Source organism: Mixophyes fleayi, chromosome 2 (genome assembly GCF_038048845.1).
Source record: "Mixophyes fleayi isolate aMixFle1 chromosome 2, aMixFle1.hap1, whole genome shotgun sequence".
NCBI lineage: Eukaryota > Metazoa > Chordata > Amphibia > Anura > Limnodynastidae > Mixophyes > Mixophyes fleayi.
Window position 1 is genome coordinate 35,935,771 of NC_134403.1, and position 16,634 is coordinate 35,952,404.

The window sequence follows — 16,634 nt, forward strand, 5'->3', positions numbered from 1 at the left end:
TGTGTGTGGAAGGAGGGGGATCTACAGCCTCCAATGTAGTAATAGATGTGATGATTAGAACTATGAAGCTTGAAACCTTTTTCCTTGTTTCAGGGCAACGCTCCCAAGTTGGTTTACACTCCTCTGACGGACAAATGTTATCTCACTCTGACTCAGGCCATAAAGATGGGTCTGGGAGGAAATCCCTATGGCCCGGCTGGAACTGGTAAAACAGAATCCGTGAAGGCCTTGGGTGGACTTTTTGGACGACAAGTTTTGGTTTTCAATTGTGATGAGGTGAAAATATTTATAATGCATATGAATGTTAGTAATAATACACATTGGCAGATAAAAGCAATGTACTGATAATGTGGCTTTATATGTAATGAAAAATGATCAAGAGGTGACCTATAGTGTACCTGTTGCCTATGCATACTGGAAACTGAGCCAATAAGCATGAAAATACAGCCAATGACATTGCAAAGTGCCTCACACATGTCACTGGTGCCTACTGAATCTTAGACTACATTCTAATGGATGTTGCCTCAGGAAAATGGCTTCTGCTGTGCATGTGCATGAGACGGGTGTACTGTAGTGGTAAAGAACTCCCCAGTTTGTTTTCCTTTGCTCCCCGTCATGTGCATTCCTCTGCTGCCCATTTTATTCATTTCACAGAGTGTCATCAATGTGCTCCCAGCGTCCCTGACTTTGGGTGTTTACTGTATGGGGTTACACACGATTCCAGCACTCAAACTTTCACTCACCAATCACACAGGTTATAAATTTGCTGGGTCGCCCCCAAAAAGTGCTTGTGCACCCATACACACATAAGATTTGCCACCACCTAAGGGCAGTAGGACCCCAATATACTGTCACACACTGTCACAAACTATACTCTTTGTTACACACAGGTTAGCAATGCACACACCAGCATTCAAAGGGTTAACACATCAAATCTCTTAACACAAATATACATGCTGGCACACGCTAGGCTTGTCAGTCAAATGGATTAATTATTCACATATGAGCAATCAAAGGGTTAACATGGTCAAGCAATACCCTTCGTAAAAGGCTAATGGATTTGTTATAGTATCAAGGACAAAACTTAATATACAAAGGTACAGGGCATATAACAAATTACATACTAAAATGAAATGCAATACAGTTATAAAAACAAATGCAATGTAATTACAGAGAATAAAACTTACGGATCATAATCTGTATGCCTGGGGAAAGACAGAATCAAATGGACAGTCCTTCTATTGGATTGAGCCCCAAGAGCTGATAATCTACTCTTTCCCACACATGGTTTGTAAACCAGCTTAGCTGAGATGTCATTCAGAGTGGCAGTGCATATGCTAATGTGGGGAAGGAAATGTCCCCTGGGTGTCAATTACAGTTTGTCCAAAAATAGTCTAAAAGTTTTTACCTTACGTAACTTTTCTTGGACATATCCTAGAGACCTAATTCCCCCTTCAATAAACCTCCCACACATTTACATATCAAATATAGTAGAATCACAACAATATCAAATATGATTCCAAAAGATATGTGACTACTGTAATTTTTCTGTACAGTTGTTATCTATACTTCACAACCCTCATGTGGTTTTTGACCCTAAGTACAGGGTAGCACACTGATATCCCAAAATATGAAATATGAAGGCATGTTCTTTGAAGTTAATATTTCTTATATTTTGTAGTGGCCTGCGATGTTCCTCTAGCATATGACTTTCCCTAATTTACCTCTAGTGGTTTACTTGTATTTACAATACCTTAATTAGGCAGTCTACTCTAAGTAGGAAGGGGCATGATCAAATGGAATGCATGCATATGTTATGTTTGCTTCCTGAAAGAATGTCTGAGTTTAACCTAATTATATCTTGCTGGGCTTACTGACCAAATGTTTTTAAACACTTTTATCTGAGCACAAATCATTTACATTGCCATTTGTCAGTTAAATATTTTATTTAGGCTGTAACCCTGACTCAGAAGTATTATTACAAAGTTATATTACAAAAAAAAATTATATATTAAAATTATATTATATATACACTTATATATTGCATGACTATTTATTGATTTTAGTTGTATTTGTTTTTCATTTTTATGTAGTTTAGTTTCTCAGTCTCGATCTTGGAGCACCACCAGATAGGAATGCTCTGTGTTACAACATCATCATCATCGCCATTTATTTATATAGCGCTATTAATTCCGCAGCGCTGTGCAGAGAACTCACATCAGTCCCTGCCCCATTGGGGCTTACAGTCTAAATTCCGTAACACACACATACACACGTCAATTTGTTAGCAGCCAATTAACCTACCAGTATGTTTTTGGAGTGTGGGAGGAAGCCAGAGTACCCGGAGAAAACCCATGCAAACATGGGGAGAACATACAAACTCCTCACATGAACTCATGACCCCAATGCTGTGAGGCAGAAGTGCTAACCACTACGCCACCGTGCTGCCCATCTAGCTAATGTTGCTGACATGTCTTTTTCTCTCCCGGTTCCAGTCTATACCCTAAGGGATGCAGCACTGTAGATTGTGTCAAAGAGGAAGGAGCGAGTATAATCAGGATGTAAAGGACTAAACACAAATTTGCAGAGGAGAAAGGGCACCATCTGGACAAACCAAAGTAATAGATCGCTCTAACCTTCCACATCCTATGTGGAGGAGATAAATATATCTAGCCATAGGGAATGGTTTTCAAGGACTATGCTATTAGGGTAGACCATTTTCTATTCCTCCTGCCATAGTGATGTCTAAAGCTTTCTTTCAGTACAATCCCTGGTTAAGGTGAAGTGTCCTTTGAGGGTGCACACTGATCTTTTAGCACATGTCATTTTACCTAACTCAGAGCATCATTGTTGCTTTTTGCCTGTCTTGTGTTTAGAATGTTCTCTGGGCACCTGGTTTTGATCTTTCCTCCTTAATCAGGTTCCAGAATAGTAAGGTCATGCTGGGCCTCATCTTGCTCAACCATTTTTGAGCATCTTGATGGTCCTTTAGTGTGATTAAAGTGGTGTTGTGGTTGCAGGAACTCACACCCACTGTGTTTCGTTAGAGAGATCAGAACAATATATACCGTGTCAACTCCTGGTTGAGATATAGGAACTATGAGTAGTAATAAAGATAATATCTTATTGCTTGTTTTTCCCAGGGTATTGACGTAAAATCCATGGGGAGGATATTTGTCGGTTTGGTGAAGTGCGGAGCTTGGGGTTGCTTTGATGAATTCAACAGACTTGAGGAAGCTGTGCTCTCTGCTGTGTCCATGCAAATACAGACCATTCAGGATGCCTTAAAGAATCACAGACTAACCTGTGACCTGCTAGGAAAAGAGGTGCAGTAACATTTGTATCAGAACCCTACTCTTTGTTATAGATTATATGAATATAACACATATTAATATATGTTTTTTTTCATGTGTTAGGTTGAGCTGGACCCTAATTCTGGGATTTTTATTACCATGAATCCTGCTGGTAAAGGCTACGGTGGGCGCCAGAAACTGCCCGATAACCTGAAGCAGCTCTTTCGCCCAGTAGCTATGTCCCGGCCTGATAATGAGCTAATATCTGAAGTGATCCTTTACTCTGAAGGGTTTAAAGAAGCTAAAGCACTGGGTAGGAAGCTAGTGGCCATCTTCAACTTGGCCAGGTAAATTATTATTACTATCCTTTATTTATGAAGCTTTTACATATTACGCAGTGCTGTACATTGAGGCGATCCATGATACAAACTATGTACAATGAAATGAAACACAAGGTGTAGATGACCATGCTCAAACGAGATTACAACCTAGTAAGTGTGAGGAACAGTCGGTACATAAGGTTGCCGAATAATTATTGTAGCAGTTGATGGAAAAAGTGTGTGTGTGGCAGAAGTGTAATCAGCAACCAATATTAAAGTATCCATGGGTGACTGGTGTTGTTTTTGTGGTGGGGTAAGGTTGGCATGAGGGAGTTGGAGGAAGGTGGAGACATGAAGTGAACGTTTCGGCGGCAAGCTGCTGCCACCAAGGAGGCGAAAAAGGATCTCAGCCACCCATCTGTGAGTGGCCGAGATCCTAGTCCTGCAAGGATTGGGGCTCTGGTAAATCAACTCTTGGGGATCATTAGATTTGAGATTACAGGGAGCAAAATACCGTCCACCTGGAGCCCAATGTTGTAATTCTAACCTAGTTGGTTAGATGAGTTACGGAACTGCACTAAAGAAGAGCATGGATCAAATGCTCTATGAAGTATCTAACCACAGCTGGTACTTTCTAAGTGACCGCAGGCGATTAAACAGCCCTGAGATATCATATTATTTATAGTTAGATTGGTGGTTAGTAGTCTGGATTATCTGTCAACACATATTAATGCTTAGTAGGTCCAGAGAAGGCAACAGCAATGGCAGTTGACCCCAATGGTCCAGCAGTTGAACAGAGATAATAGTCCAGTGAATCCTAAGTTCTCATAAAATATTAAACTGCTCTATACTCCATGTGTAAAATGCAATGCATGAGGGCTGTACACGCTTTGTGTTTTGTAACGACTGTACGTTGAATTGCAGGGAGCTGCTGACACCACAACAGCACTATGACTGGGGATTACGAGCGCTGAAAACAGTCCTCAAAGGATGTGGGAATCTTCTTCACCCATTGAAGAAAAATGGAACAAAGCTGAATAGTAAGAAAAATTATAAATACTTTTGATATCTTTAATGTGTATGATATCTTACCATGATTGTTGTCAGCACAGTAATACTGCCCGAGTTCCATACAGATATTCATTTGATGGTTTTCAGCATCTTCCTTCCCTGGCTACGTCACTAGCTAACTTTTTTATTTTTACTTACACCTCCAAGTTATGAGATAATGTATGTTAAGTGATTAATATAACCCCATAATAAAGCTTTCTTCTGTATTTTAAGCAATACACTGTTATGTCAGGAAAGACAATACTACTCATTCTTATTGTTTTTCTTTCTTTTTCGTAATGTCAAATGGGGCAGCTACAAGATTTATATTGTGTATGTGGCCAGCCCCCAACTTGTCCTGTGGGTATTTGGCTTTAGGCTGCTCAGACATAGAGCCTTATTATCAGGTGATTGGCTACTGTCTACCAAATTACCCAGCTTGTGTACTTAAAATGACCAGTGATCCTGATTATATTTCGCTCATAACCTAACAGGTTTTTCTTGGAAATACCAGAAAATGTATTTGGACAATACCTGTGTGTGTGCAGTCGTTGGCAGACAGCAATAGTTGGGCACCATGTGATCCTGTTATTTGACCTTTTTGACTGCTCTCCTGAATATACACTTGTGGACACAGAGTCTGTGGTTGTACCTGTGTGTGGACAGCTTTAGTATGAAGGAAGGGATGATATCTCTACCATGCAAAGTACTTTGTTTTATCAGCTTAAGTGTTCTGATGCACTATTGTGTAAAATGGAAACAGTGTTTCCCATTGAAAGATGAGTTTTTTGGTCTCGCTGTTCAGGAATGCACGTCCTAAACTATGTTTGACACTATGAATATCCATATTTGTTTTTCTGCTGACGTTTTGCCTATGATTGTATTGTTTTGTTATTATGTATAATAGAGTCCGTCATGTAGCTGGTAAATACTAGTCTGTTTATGTTGCAGTCAGTGAGAGCCATATTGTGGTACAAGCTCTGCGTCTCAATACTATGTCGAAGCTGACATTTGCTGACTGTTCACGGTGCGATGCTTTGATCAAAGACGTCTTTCCTGGAATTGATTTTAAGGATGTGGAGTATTTGGAGTTAAATGCGGCTCTGCAGCAGGTCTTTGAAGAAGCGAATCTAGAAATCATACCAAGTCAGGTAAGTAATGTTACTGTTGTGGAATTGTGCTGGGCCCTTGACACAAATAAAACTTTGATTAAGTACTGTACTCTCCTCCGTGTGCTCAGCATTGTTTTACACTGACCTGTGTCACAGAATATGTATTATTTTTAGCTATTTTACCGTGAACATTTTTGCACTTTTCCATTGGTACAGCTTAAAAAAGCTCTGGAGTTATATGAACAGCTGCGTCAGAGAATGGGTGTAGTTATCGTTGGACCAAGCGGTGCGGGCAAGTCTACTCTATGGCGCATGTTGCGAGCAGCACTTGGCAAGGTTGGAAAAGTCGTGAAACAATATACCATGAATCCTAAAGCTATGCCCAGGCAACAGCTCCTTGGCCACATAGACATGGATACAAGAGAGTGGTCAGACGGAATCCTGACCAACAGCGCTCGTCAAGTAGTTCGAGAGCCGCAAGGTGAATTGTTAACGTTTTGTCTGTTTATAATCTAGTTAAGAGAGACACAATATCTGACTCCCCCCAGCTCCACCATTCCAACCAGAGACATTGCTTCATTGGGAATAGTTGCAAAATTTGTATCAAATTAGTTTCAGAGTATTCAAATAGATACAATTTGAATACAAAAACAACTAAAAAACTAGGGGCCTGATTCATTAAGGATCTTAACTTAAGAAACTTCTTATTTCAGTCTCCTGGAAAAAACCATGTTACAATGCTAGGGGTGCAAACTAGCATTCTGTCTTGCACATAAGTTAAATACTGCCTGTTTTTTCATGTAACACACAAATATTTGATAGCTTATTTGTACACTGAAATGTAAAGTTGATATTTGTGTGCTACATGAAAAAACAGTCAGTATTTAACTTATGTGCAAAACAGAATACTAATTTGCACCCCTTGCATTGTAACATGGTTTTGTCCAGGAGACTGAAAGAAGTTCAAGTTAAGATCCTTAATGAATTAGGCCCCAGGATTGCTACATTGTTTAATTACAGTCAGTATCAGTGCAGCTTATTAATGGAATGTTTGATTATAATGAAATAAAAGAAACAAACAAGAACCCAATCCAAGAAGCTCTTCCCACCATCAGACTATGTCAATTTAAAACTTAATACAGAGCATTTTTTTCTTTTTTACTCCATTTCATATTCTTGTATAGCACTTTTACTACTGCTGGTCAATTATATAATAGTAGCACCTGCATTTTCCATCACTCTCCACTACAGGATATTATTATTATTATTATTGTATTTGCGTGAAACTTTTTATCAGATTGCACACAAATACATGAGAGAAAGTATAGCAAAACTACTCTACTGATTTAAGGTGATGCAAATCGTATTTCTTTAAGTGGTTGCAGTGGCCAGATGGATTTATGTCAGTGAACATAGATTGGGTGAGAGGGATTCTGGTTTTAAATATAATTTTGACTTGTTTGCTGTTTTCAATCTGTCTTTTAAAACAATCTTTCCCAACCTACCACTGAAACTTCTCCGGATAATTGACATTTTATTATGGTGAAAGAATGGTGAAATGAAGTAAATCAAGAACAAAGTATATATAGAAGGCGCATACCAACGGTTCATATAAAGTTCAAACATAGCTTCTTAGATAGAATCAAGTCCTTCTTTAATATAAAGTCTCTTTATCACCAGCTCTTTCAATGATGTTCCCCCATTGAAAGAGTTGGTGATAAAGAAAATTTGTAATCTACTAGAGACTTTATATTAAAGAAGGACTTGATTCTATCTAAGAAGCTATGTTTGAACTTTATATGAACCGTTGGTATGCGCCTTCTGTATATACTTTGTTCTTGATTTGGTGTTATTAGGAGTTTGTGGTGTCCTCTGTATATATCGGCAGCAACCGAGAGGGAGTGCTGTAAATAAGTCTTTATTTCTCTCCTTTTTCTATGGTGAATGAACTGTTAGTTGTTTGCTCTGAGAGGAATTGATGGGTGGTAGGTACACATAAATTGGTGATGTTATGAGACATACCTGGGACAGCAGTTGTTGAATCTTATTGATCTGTACCTGACTCCTGGTTGCTATGCCGACTGAACACACTTTCCTCATTCAGTGCTGGGGATTTCAGTGCTATGATGAGAAAATCAATGGAGAACTCCAACAACAAGTAGTACCAGTATCTCCCATACATTTCCTATTTGTAGTAGTTTTATAGAGAGTATTAAATTGTCTGGGTATTCGTATGAACATATGTTAAGGCTTGTTTGGCAATGCAAATGCAACCAGCAGAATTGTCAGATTGGTGTGGATTGCGGTACGTTTTTTATTATTTTGGACCATGTCTTTAAATCGCTCTGTTTATACAGACTGTACTGGACCATAAAGCATATTAGAGTCATTGCACGTTTATCCCAGTGTTTTTTATATAACAAGCAAGTGATAATTTTAGTTGATTTTTTTTCTTTTCCGCAGTATTTGTTGATGGATATACAGTCCTTACTTCATGTTCCCCTCCTTTTTATGTTTGTGTAAATAGAAGTTAGTTCTTGGATAATCTGTGACGGAGACATTGACCCAGAGTGGATTGAATCCTTAAACTCTGTTCTTGATGATAACCGTCTACTTACTATGCCCAGCGGGGAGAGAATTCAGTTTGGCCCCAATGTTAACTTTGTGTTTGAAACTCACGACCTGAGCAGCGCCTCTCCAGCCACCATATCCAGAATGGGAATGATATTTCTAAGGTAATGGTAACTGTGCCCCACAGGGATCTCTGATTGTCCGCTTTCCCCTGGGGATTGGTGAGCAATGCTATCTTTACTTAGATAACTTTTTCTTTTTTGTCTCCAAAGTGATGAAAACACTGATCTAAACTCTCTGATCCGTTCCTGGCTTCGGGGACAACCTGAAACACACAGACATAATTTGGAAAACTGGATTGCAGACTATTTTGAGAAGGCTTTAAATTGGGTTCTTAAACAGGTACATTACCAAGAAATATGTGAGGCTATACATATTTATATAGTCTCTGGGTCATCGGCAGAATGTTGGATTCCTCTCGGCAGTGACAGGATGAAATACTGTAGCTTGATGTGTTCCATGCTGCTGGCTATGACAGCATTAAACTGTTTGAAGTGTTCTAGGCTACTCTGCAAATGGAAGGATTAAGTAGAACTTCATGTTTCAAAGTCATAATATTGTAATGAAATGAGCTGAGGCTAATTTTACTCCCTCGGTGTATCACGCGCTGCCTGCAAATTTAAAGCCAATGCTCCCTTCATAAATAGTACAGAAGGAGGTGATTGCTGCTTACTTTAAAGGACTGATCAAAATGAAATTGGCCGTGGGTGAAACTCCTGAATGCTTGTAATGAGACTTTTTGCCAGAAGCCACCATCTGCGCAGTTTCATAGCATATTAAATACTAGTGTGGAGCGGACATTACTGGCTGAGATAAAGTGTTTCTCCCTCTGGATAAATAGCAGTTTAATATATCCGTGCACTTTCTGCTTTTTCATTTTCACAGTTACAATTTAAGATGCTATAGAACATGAGTAAAGGGAAGTCACATCTCTATAATTTGCATTTGTCAATAAAAATATGGATTTCATGTTTCAGTTTTAATGAAAAGGATACTATACTTATACCCAGTGCTATGTGATTGAATTTATGTACTAAATCAGTAGGCAGCAGTCTTGAAGGTCTTAAGCGTTACATTTAACATCAGAACAAGATGCTAATAAAATAGCTGCAACATACACTGCACATTAATGTTCAGGAGTGGGAGACACCGAGCTCTATCTCACTTACATTATTAGCATATTGATATGTTGTTTACCTGCATTAGTAATAGCTTGTATGGATCTTAGACACTGGTTGCCCATAAGTGAACAGTGTCTAGAGATCAGTGTGTGGACAGTACTTACTTGCACTTTGGTATCAACCTATTCAGCCATTTACCATGGTGTCTGTGGTTCAGTGTTGTCCTGTGGCTACACACAGGGCCTGATTCATTAAGGAACGTAAATGCCGATACCTGACGAATTTTGCGTAAGATCACGCTGCAACCTGACGAATTTTGCGTAAGATCACGCTGCGTATGTCTAGTACTAGACCATACACCAGTGAACGTAAGAACATCCAATTCATCTTCAAGCACAAAGGACCCTTACAACAGCCTATGATTTTTGGGGCAGAATGGGAAGGGGAATGGTCGTATACACTAAGGGCTAGATTTACTAAGCTGCGGGTTTGAAAAAGTGGAGATGTTGCCTATAGCAACCAATCAGATTTTAGCTGTCATTTTGTAGAAGGTACTAAATAAATGACAGCTAGAATCTGATTGGTTGCTATAGGCAACATCCCCACTTTTTCAAACCCGCAGCTTAGTAAATCTAGTCCTAAGTCAATGTACAGTAAGGACGTGCCAAGCTCGAGTGCATTCAGCTATTCAAGCTTTGGGCATCTCTAAGGTCTTTGTTTTTCAGTCATATCAGTTACAGGTCAGGTGTAAGTGCCGAGTGGTAGTAATGACTGCCGTGTATGCATGCTACAACATGTGTTTGCAATCAGCAGCAATTGTAAAAATACACTTTATGTAGAGTAGACATTAATAACATTCTAATAACTGTATTTTACGTGGGATAAAATTGAAAAAAGCGTTTGTTTTTTGCGACCTTTAATGGATCAGGCCCAGAGTTTGCAGGCACACAGCAGTGGCAGTGCGCTACATGTATCTGACAGTGTTACAGCGTGCATTGGATATATAGGAACATTTACAGCCATCACAGAATATAGAACTCCGATGGACAGAACGGAGTGGGGAGATTGGCAATCCTTAATAATAATTGCATTTAGCAAGCTGTGTGCAAAAAAACAGATTTTGTTTTACAGAACAAAAAAGAAATTTTAGAGAGCTGGATATTGTGTATATTTGAAGGTGTGCTTAACTATATATGATACTGCAGAGTTTACTGAACCACGAGTAGGCCTGAAAAACCTGCCAGGAAGAGGTTAAGACCTGATATTAGCCATAAAAAAATCCCCCCAAAAACTTAAGTTTTAATGTGCATCGAAGTGTAATTAATACAGAATCCAGAGAAATATGCACATATACAGCAGTGCATTTAATTAATGTGCAAGTGTGGATGCGCAACTCAAGTTTTACAGTTAGTTAGGACTTTTTGCATTAAAAAACACCAGTGAACCATCTCAAATGGAAACTTTTAAAATGCGTTGTTTAACTTGCACTTGAGAGGTCAGTAGAGATCACCGCCTAGATCTCAGTGTGTTTGCATTAAGCGCATTGAATAGTTTAGGTCACGTTGATCAAACCATAAGATTCCCGAACGCCAGTAACATCATGAGGTGAATGTATTAACCTACTAGCCGATAGTCGGCGACTTTGCAAGTGAAATTTAAAGCGGCAATAGCTTTAAAGGCAAGTTTTGCCCTTAAAACCATTGCTGCTTTAAATGTCCCCTGCAAAGTCGCCAAATATCGGCCAGTTGCAAAAATGCGCAGATTAATACAGTTGTCCCCATCAGTGGGTATGCGGTTATGGGAAACAATGGTTTCCGCTTTTAGATCCGTGTTGAAGTGTGTGCTGCACATGTTTGGGAGAGAGAGGAGAGATCTTCGTAGGAATAGGATTTCCCCTTTCTGAAGCATTATAGTTTTGGGTGTCTAGTGTTTCTATAGAACAATGGAGAAAGGAATACTGTATAATAATATTGCTGCAATGCCAATCTTCAATTAACTTTTAATCGTAATACATGAAATGTATTTATACATATCTGTGTTGCAAAAACAACTTCTAATATTATAGTTATTCTATATAATATTACATAAAATGTATATGATGCATCATTATGTTGTGAAGGTAAGTCAATGACTGTAAATCCTTTGATTGTACATCCTCTCTACAGAATGACTTTGTGGTGGAAACCAGTCTTATTGGCACGGTAATGAATGGATTGTCTCACCTTCATGGCGGCACTGACCGGAGTCAGTTCATTATTAGTCTGATCCGAGGCCTTGGAGGAAATCTCAATATGAAGTCCAGAAATGACTTTGCCAAAGAGGTAATTCAGGAAACCAAACAGATGAGGAGTGTTTATCAGAACAACACCTCGCTTCCACTGTGCAAAGACGTGTGCGAGAGTATGTAGGGGCAGAAATGATGACAGTTCTTTATATGTCCTCTTCCTAGCAAGTTATGCTTGTCATGTGCCAGGTCTGGCCTGTTGCAGGTAAATTAATATGTTGTGTATATATGAAGTCACCAAGCAAATTTTATAAATTTTAACAATACTTTTATTCAGCTCTTTAACATGTTCAGAGACATGTTTTTTCTGTAACATGGTCATTGGAGAAGTGCTGTAATACTGCACTACCACATAGTAAGAGACTTTACAAAGATGTCCTTTCCCTAGCTGGAGCCCTGGGATATGTCAGTGCAGCCATTTTTCCCTAGACTCCTCCACTCCTCTTAAAGAAACCGCGGGAAGGGGCGTTGAGGTGATGAGCGGGAGGACCAAACACAATCAAAAGATTGTGACTTGTGACCTTCCCCCTGTATGCCAATTTCAGTGTATTTATCTTAATTTTCAGATTATAAGACACGTTATTAAGACCCAGTATTGTTGCGCAGTACTGTAGCACCTATCAACAAAATCAATAAGTAAACAACAATAATAATAATAGTCAAATGTACAAAGGAGCTGCTACATTGTTCCTACAACAGAAAACGGATTCCTTCCTGATGGCATTCTGCTCTAAATTCCTCTAAATTGGCTCCTCTGCTGCAGACAGAGAACTGTCTGGAGGAAAGAGAAAGCGGGCCAGTGGGCGGGAGAGAGAGAAAGCGGGCCAGTGGGCGGGAGAGAGAGAAAGCGAGCCAGTGGGCAGGAGAGGGAGAAAGCAGGCCAGTGGGCAGGAGAGGGAGAAAGCAGGCCTGTGGGCAGGAGAGGGAGAAAGCGAGCCAGTGGGCAGGAGAGGGAAGAACGCGTGTCGGTGGGCAGGAGAGGGAAGAACGCGTGTCGGTGGGCAGGAGAGGGAAGAACGCGTGTCGGTGGGCAGCAGAGAGAAAAAGCGAGCCGCTGGATGGAAGAGGGAAGAACGCATGCCTGTGGTCGAGAGATGGAAAAAGCGAGCCGGTGGGTGGGAAAGGGAAGAAAGCGAGCCAGTGGACAAGAGAGAGAGAAAGCGAGTCAGTGTACAGGGGAGGGAAGAAAGCGAGCAAGTGGACGGGAGAGAGAGAGAAAGCAAGGCAGTGGGCTGGGGTAGGGAGAGAAAGAAAGGGAGTTTCTTTTAAAATGGCTGAAAAAAAAACAAGCTGGACAAACAACACAGTGTGTGCCTATATATTTGTCTTTATAAATATGCTGTGTGTGTGTGTGTGTGTCTAAATAAATGTATGACACTGTGTGTCTTTAGTGTATCTGTCCTGAAATTCTTTTTCCTTATTTTGCTCTGTTTTATAGTCTGCAAAATATGATCTTTACATTTTTACTACTTTTTCTCTGAAGGTTTTCAGCTGGGCTCGGGAATCTCCCCCTGATCCCCGCAAACCATTGGAAACATATTATGACATTAAAACGGGACGCTTAATGTCCTACACCCTTGAAAAACCTCAAAATTTGAGTATTGAAGACTTTAGTAATCCTCAGGCTCTCCCGGTTATCAGAACTCCTGACATCCAGAGAGGACTGGACTATTTCAGACCATGGCTGGGCTCTGACACCAAGCAGCCCTTCCTACTAGTTGGACCAGAAGGCTGTGGAAAGGGGTAAGCCATACTGCAGTACATTAGATCTCTGCATTGTGTACTGTCCTGATTTAGGCAGGGGTGTGTTTGTCTTTATCATCATGACTATAACTTTGTTTTTCAGAATGCTGCTGCTCTATGCATTTTCCCAGCTCCGGTCCACGCACATCGCTGTAGTCCATTGCAGCGCACAGACATCTTCTCGTCATGTCTTACAGAAGCTCATGCAGACCTGCCTAGTAATCACCACTAACACAGGCCGAGTCTATAGGCCAAAAGACTGCGAGAGATTGGTCTTGTATTTAAAAGATATCAACCTCCCCAAACCCGACAAATGGGGCACCAACACATTGGTGGCATTTTTACAGCAGGTGAGCAGGATATTGGTCTGTTTATATTTATCATTCTCTGTCAGCCCTACCTGTCAGTGCAATATGAAGGTTATCGTGTAGCTGCGATCACAGGAGACAGGACAAACCAAAAATAGAAGCTCCTGTTTCCATAAATAGTCGTCTCCACCCTTCTGGAATCTTTCCTATAGGAGTTTAGGACAGAGGACTCTGTACCCCATTGTAGATAGTTCAGTTTTATGTTTTATCTTTAGGGTAGTGAGTGTGCAGTTGTATTAGATAAAATCACAAAAACAATCAAGGGAACCGACAGTTAAAAAATCTTAAAAAATTGGGTTCAATTTTAAATGGCAATCACCTTCATATACTAGATCACGGTTTCCCAAATCCAATCCTCAGGGCCTCCTAACTGCAGGTTTTCCATATCTCCTTGCTGGAGCACATTACTGACTTGACACATTGTAACAGATCCACAGGTGGTACTAATTATTTCACTTGTCATCTGGAAAACCTGCACTGCTAGGAAACCCTGGACTAGATATTTGAATATTTGTTTTAAATAATTGCAATATTTATTAGATAAATTATTTTGTTTGCCATTTTATTAGAATATTACGTTTCAGCAGAATTTTCCAATTGTTTTAGTTTGCTTTTTAGATCTCCCTTTCTCGCTCCCTCTTTGAGGGTTCATTTATTCATATGCAAAGAAAAGTTAGGTTTAAATAGAGATGTGCTCAGGTGAGATGTCTCCATTAATATGATAAATAAATAAAAGCAAAACAAGGGTTATAAATGAATTTGCTTTATTGCAAATAGTGCAAAAGGAAAAAAACTAGTTATTACAGTGATTTTCACTGAGCTCTCGAAAACAATTATAGGTGGCTTTAAAATGCATTTAATGCTTGTACTGTAAATCAATTAAGTTTGTAATAATTTTTTGGGTTGAAAGTCCATTTTGGAAAAATGTGGCGTAAGATTTGGTTCTGTGGATATTGTTCATGTTGTGCACACCTTTTTTCTAAGATTCTAACATATCATGGCTTCTATGATGATAATCTTGAGTGGGTCGGCCTAGAAAACATTCAGATTGTGGCATCCATGTCTGCCGGTGGCACCATTGGGCGGCATAAACTGACAACCAGATTCACCTCGGTGGTTCGTATATGTGCAATCGAGTAAGTATTTCTACAGGTTATGATCAAAGTATCCCATTATTTCAAATGTATCTGTTTTGAATTATTTTTCTATTTCATTGTGTGCAGTTATCCTGAAAGAGAGCAATTGCAAACAATTTGCAGTTCATATTTAGAGCCAGTGCTTCACCAGAATCTAAAGAAACACCCAGTATGGAGTTCTGTATCAAAAATCCACCAATTAGCAGGGTCAATGGTTCAAGTTTATGAACAGGTAAATGCTGTTGTATACACCTCTATTGCTGTCTCCAGTCTGAACTGAATGCTTCCATCGTATCTACCTCTGGTACAATTTCTCTGTCATTGTCTATAATTGGTTTCTCATTCTCTGAAGAGTGCAACTCAAAGTCTTGGGGGTAAATTTATCAAGCTGCGGGTTTGAAAAAGTGTAGATGTTGGCTACAGCAACCAATCAGATTCTAGTTATCATTTATTTAGTACATTCTACAAAATGACAGCTATAATCTGATTGGTTGCTCTAGGCAACATCTCCACTTTTTCAAACCCGCAGCTTGATAAATTTACCCCTAGGTCTTAAAACCAGAAAGCTCTCCACAAAGCTGCCTCACATTCCACCACTTACCTTCTTTCCAGATGCTCCTTCAAACACTGCCACAGGTAAGTGATTGACTTCATATGTCATCTTCCTTGATCACTCCCTCATATTCACATCTGCAAAACTTCTCTTGTGCTGCACCCATCTCATGGAACTCTCTCCACCAGACACTCACCTAGTCACCAGTCCTTCAAATGATGCTTGGAAACTCATCTCTTGTAAATATGTATCAGCTGATCAGTAACCTGTTAGTTTTAACTGATACAATCACTATAACTTTCACATATACTGTTACTCAATTTCACTTCAGGGGTTTATAGTGCTTATTTACAATAGACATTCCCACTAAGTGCATCTGATTTTATTATCTAATGATTATTGTAGCTTAATCCTTGTGCACCTTTCCCTTTCCTTTATATTGCAAAAGTGTCCTCTTCATCTACTCTACTGTGCTTTGAATCTATAATATATCTCTATATGTGCTATTAGCTTTGCACCGTGCACTAGGATGTGTTAGTGCTCTATCAATTTAAATAATAGTATATGCAAGTTCCAATGGCACAGTCCATGTGGATACAGAACATGCACTTGGAATGCAGTGTGGTCTATTTCTCATTCATAAGTCCTTATGAGTAAATGATTTCTGTGGCCACCTATGTTACACTGCAGTTTAAAGCAACAAAGTGGAGAAACACATTTACTGTATTGTGAAGGTTTCCTTTGTAGCCTGTATGTATCAATGTTATTTAACTTGTAATCATATTGATTAAAGTAGTTGTCCACTTTAGGACAATGTAGCAAATAAGTTGGTGACCACCCTTACCTGATAATCCCCTTCTGTCTACACTTTTTTTTAAAGCCTGGAAAGAACCCAAGTTTTGATTTTTTGGGAGGAGTGGATAAAATGGGAGGCTCAAAACTGCTGGGAATGGGAATGCAAGACTGAGCGCAGATCATGGCTCCTATGACATGCTCATCCAGATGTTTAATTCACTTCTCCAT

At 39.6% G+C, this 16,634-nt stretch overlaps 1 protein-coding gene across 1 annotated transcript in view; it reads left to right on the top strand.

Moving 5' to 3' along the window:
- The window catches only part of DYNC2H1 (dynein cytoplasmic 2 heavy chain 1), a 350,876-nt gene that overhangs the window by 99,108 nt on the left and 235,134 nt on the right, over nt 1–16,634 (top strand). Inside the window, exons 34-46 of the mRNA XM_075198801.1 lie at nt 94–276; nt 3,144–3,326; nt 3,417–3,640; nt 4,538–4,653; nt 5,615–5,814; nt 5,992–6,256; nt 8,303–8,510; nt 8,619–8,748; nt 11,693–11,848; nt 13,295–13,554; nt 13,658–13,904; nt 14,907–15,058; nt 15,146–15,290. Coding sequence (XP_075054902.1) covers nt 94–276; nt 3,144–3,326; nt 3,417–3,640; nt 4,538–4,653; nt 5,615–5,814; nt 5,992–6,256; nt 8,303–8,510; nt 8,619–8,748; nt 11,693–11,848; nt 13,295–13,554; nt 13,658–13,904; nt 14,907–15,058; nt 15,146–15,290 — 2,469 coding nt within the window. The remainder of the gene's footprint in view (nt 1–93; nt 277–3,143; nt 3,327–3,416; nt 3,641–4,537; nt 4,654–5,614; nt 5,815–5,991; nt 6,257–8,302; nt 8,511–8,618; nt 8,749–11,692; nt 11,849–13,294; nt 13,555–13,657; nt 13,905–14,906; nt 15,059–15,145; nt 15,291–16,634) is intronic.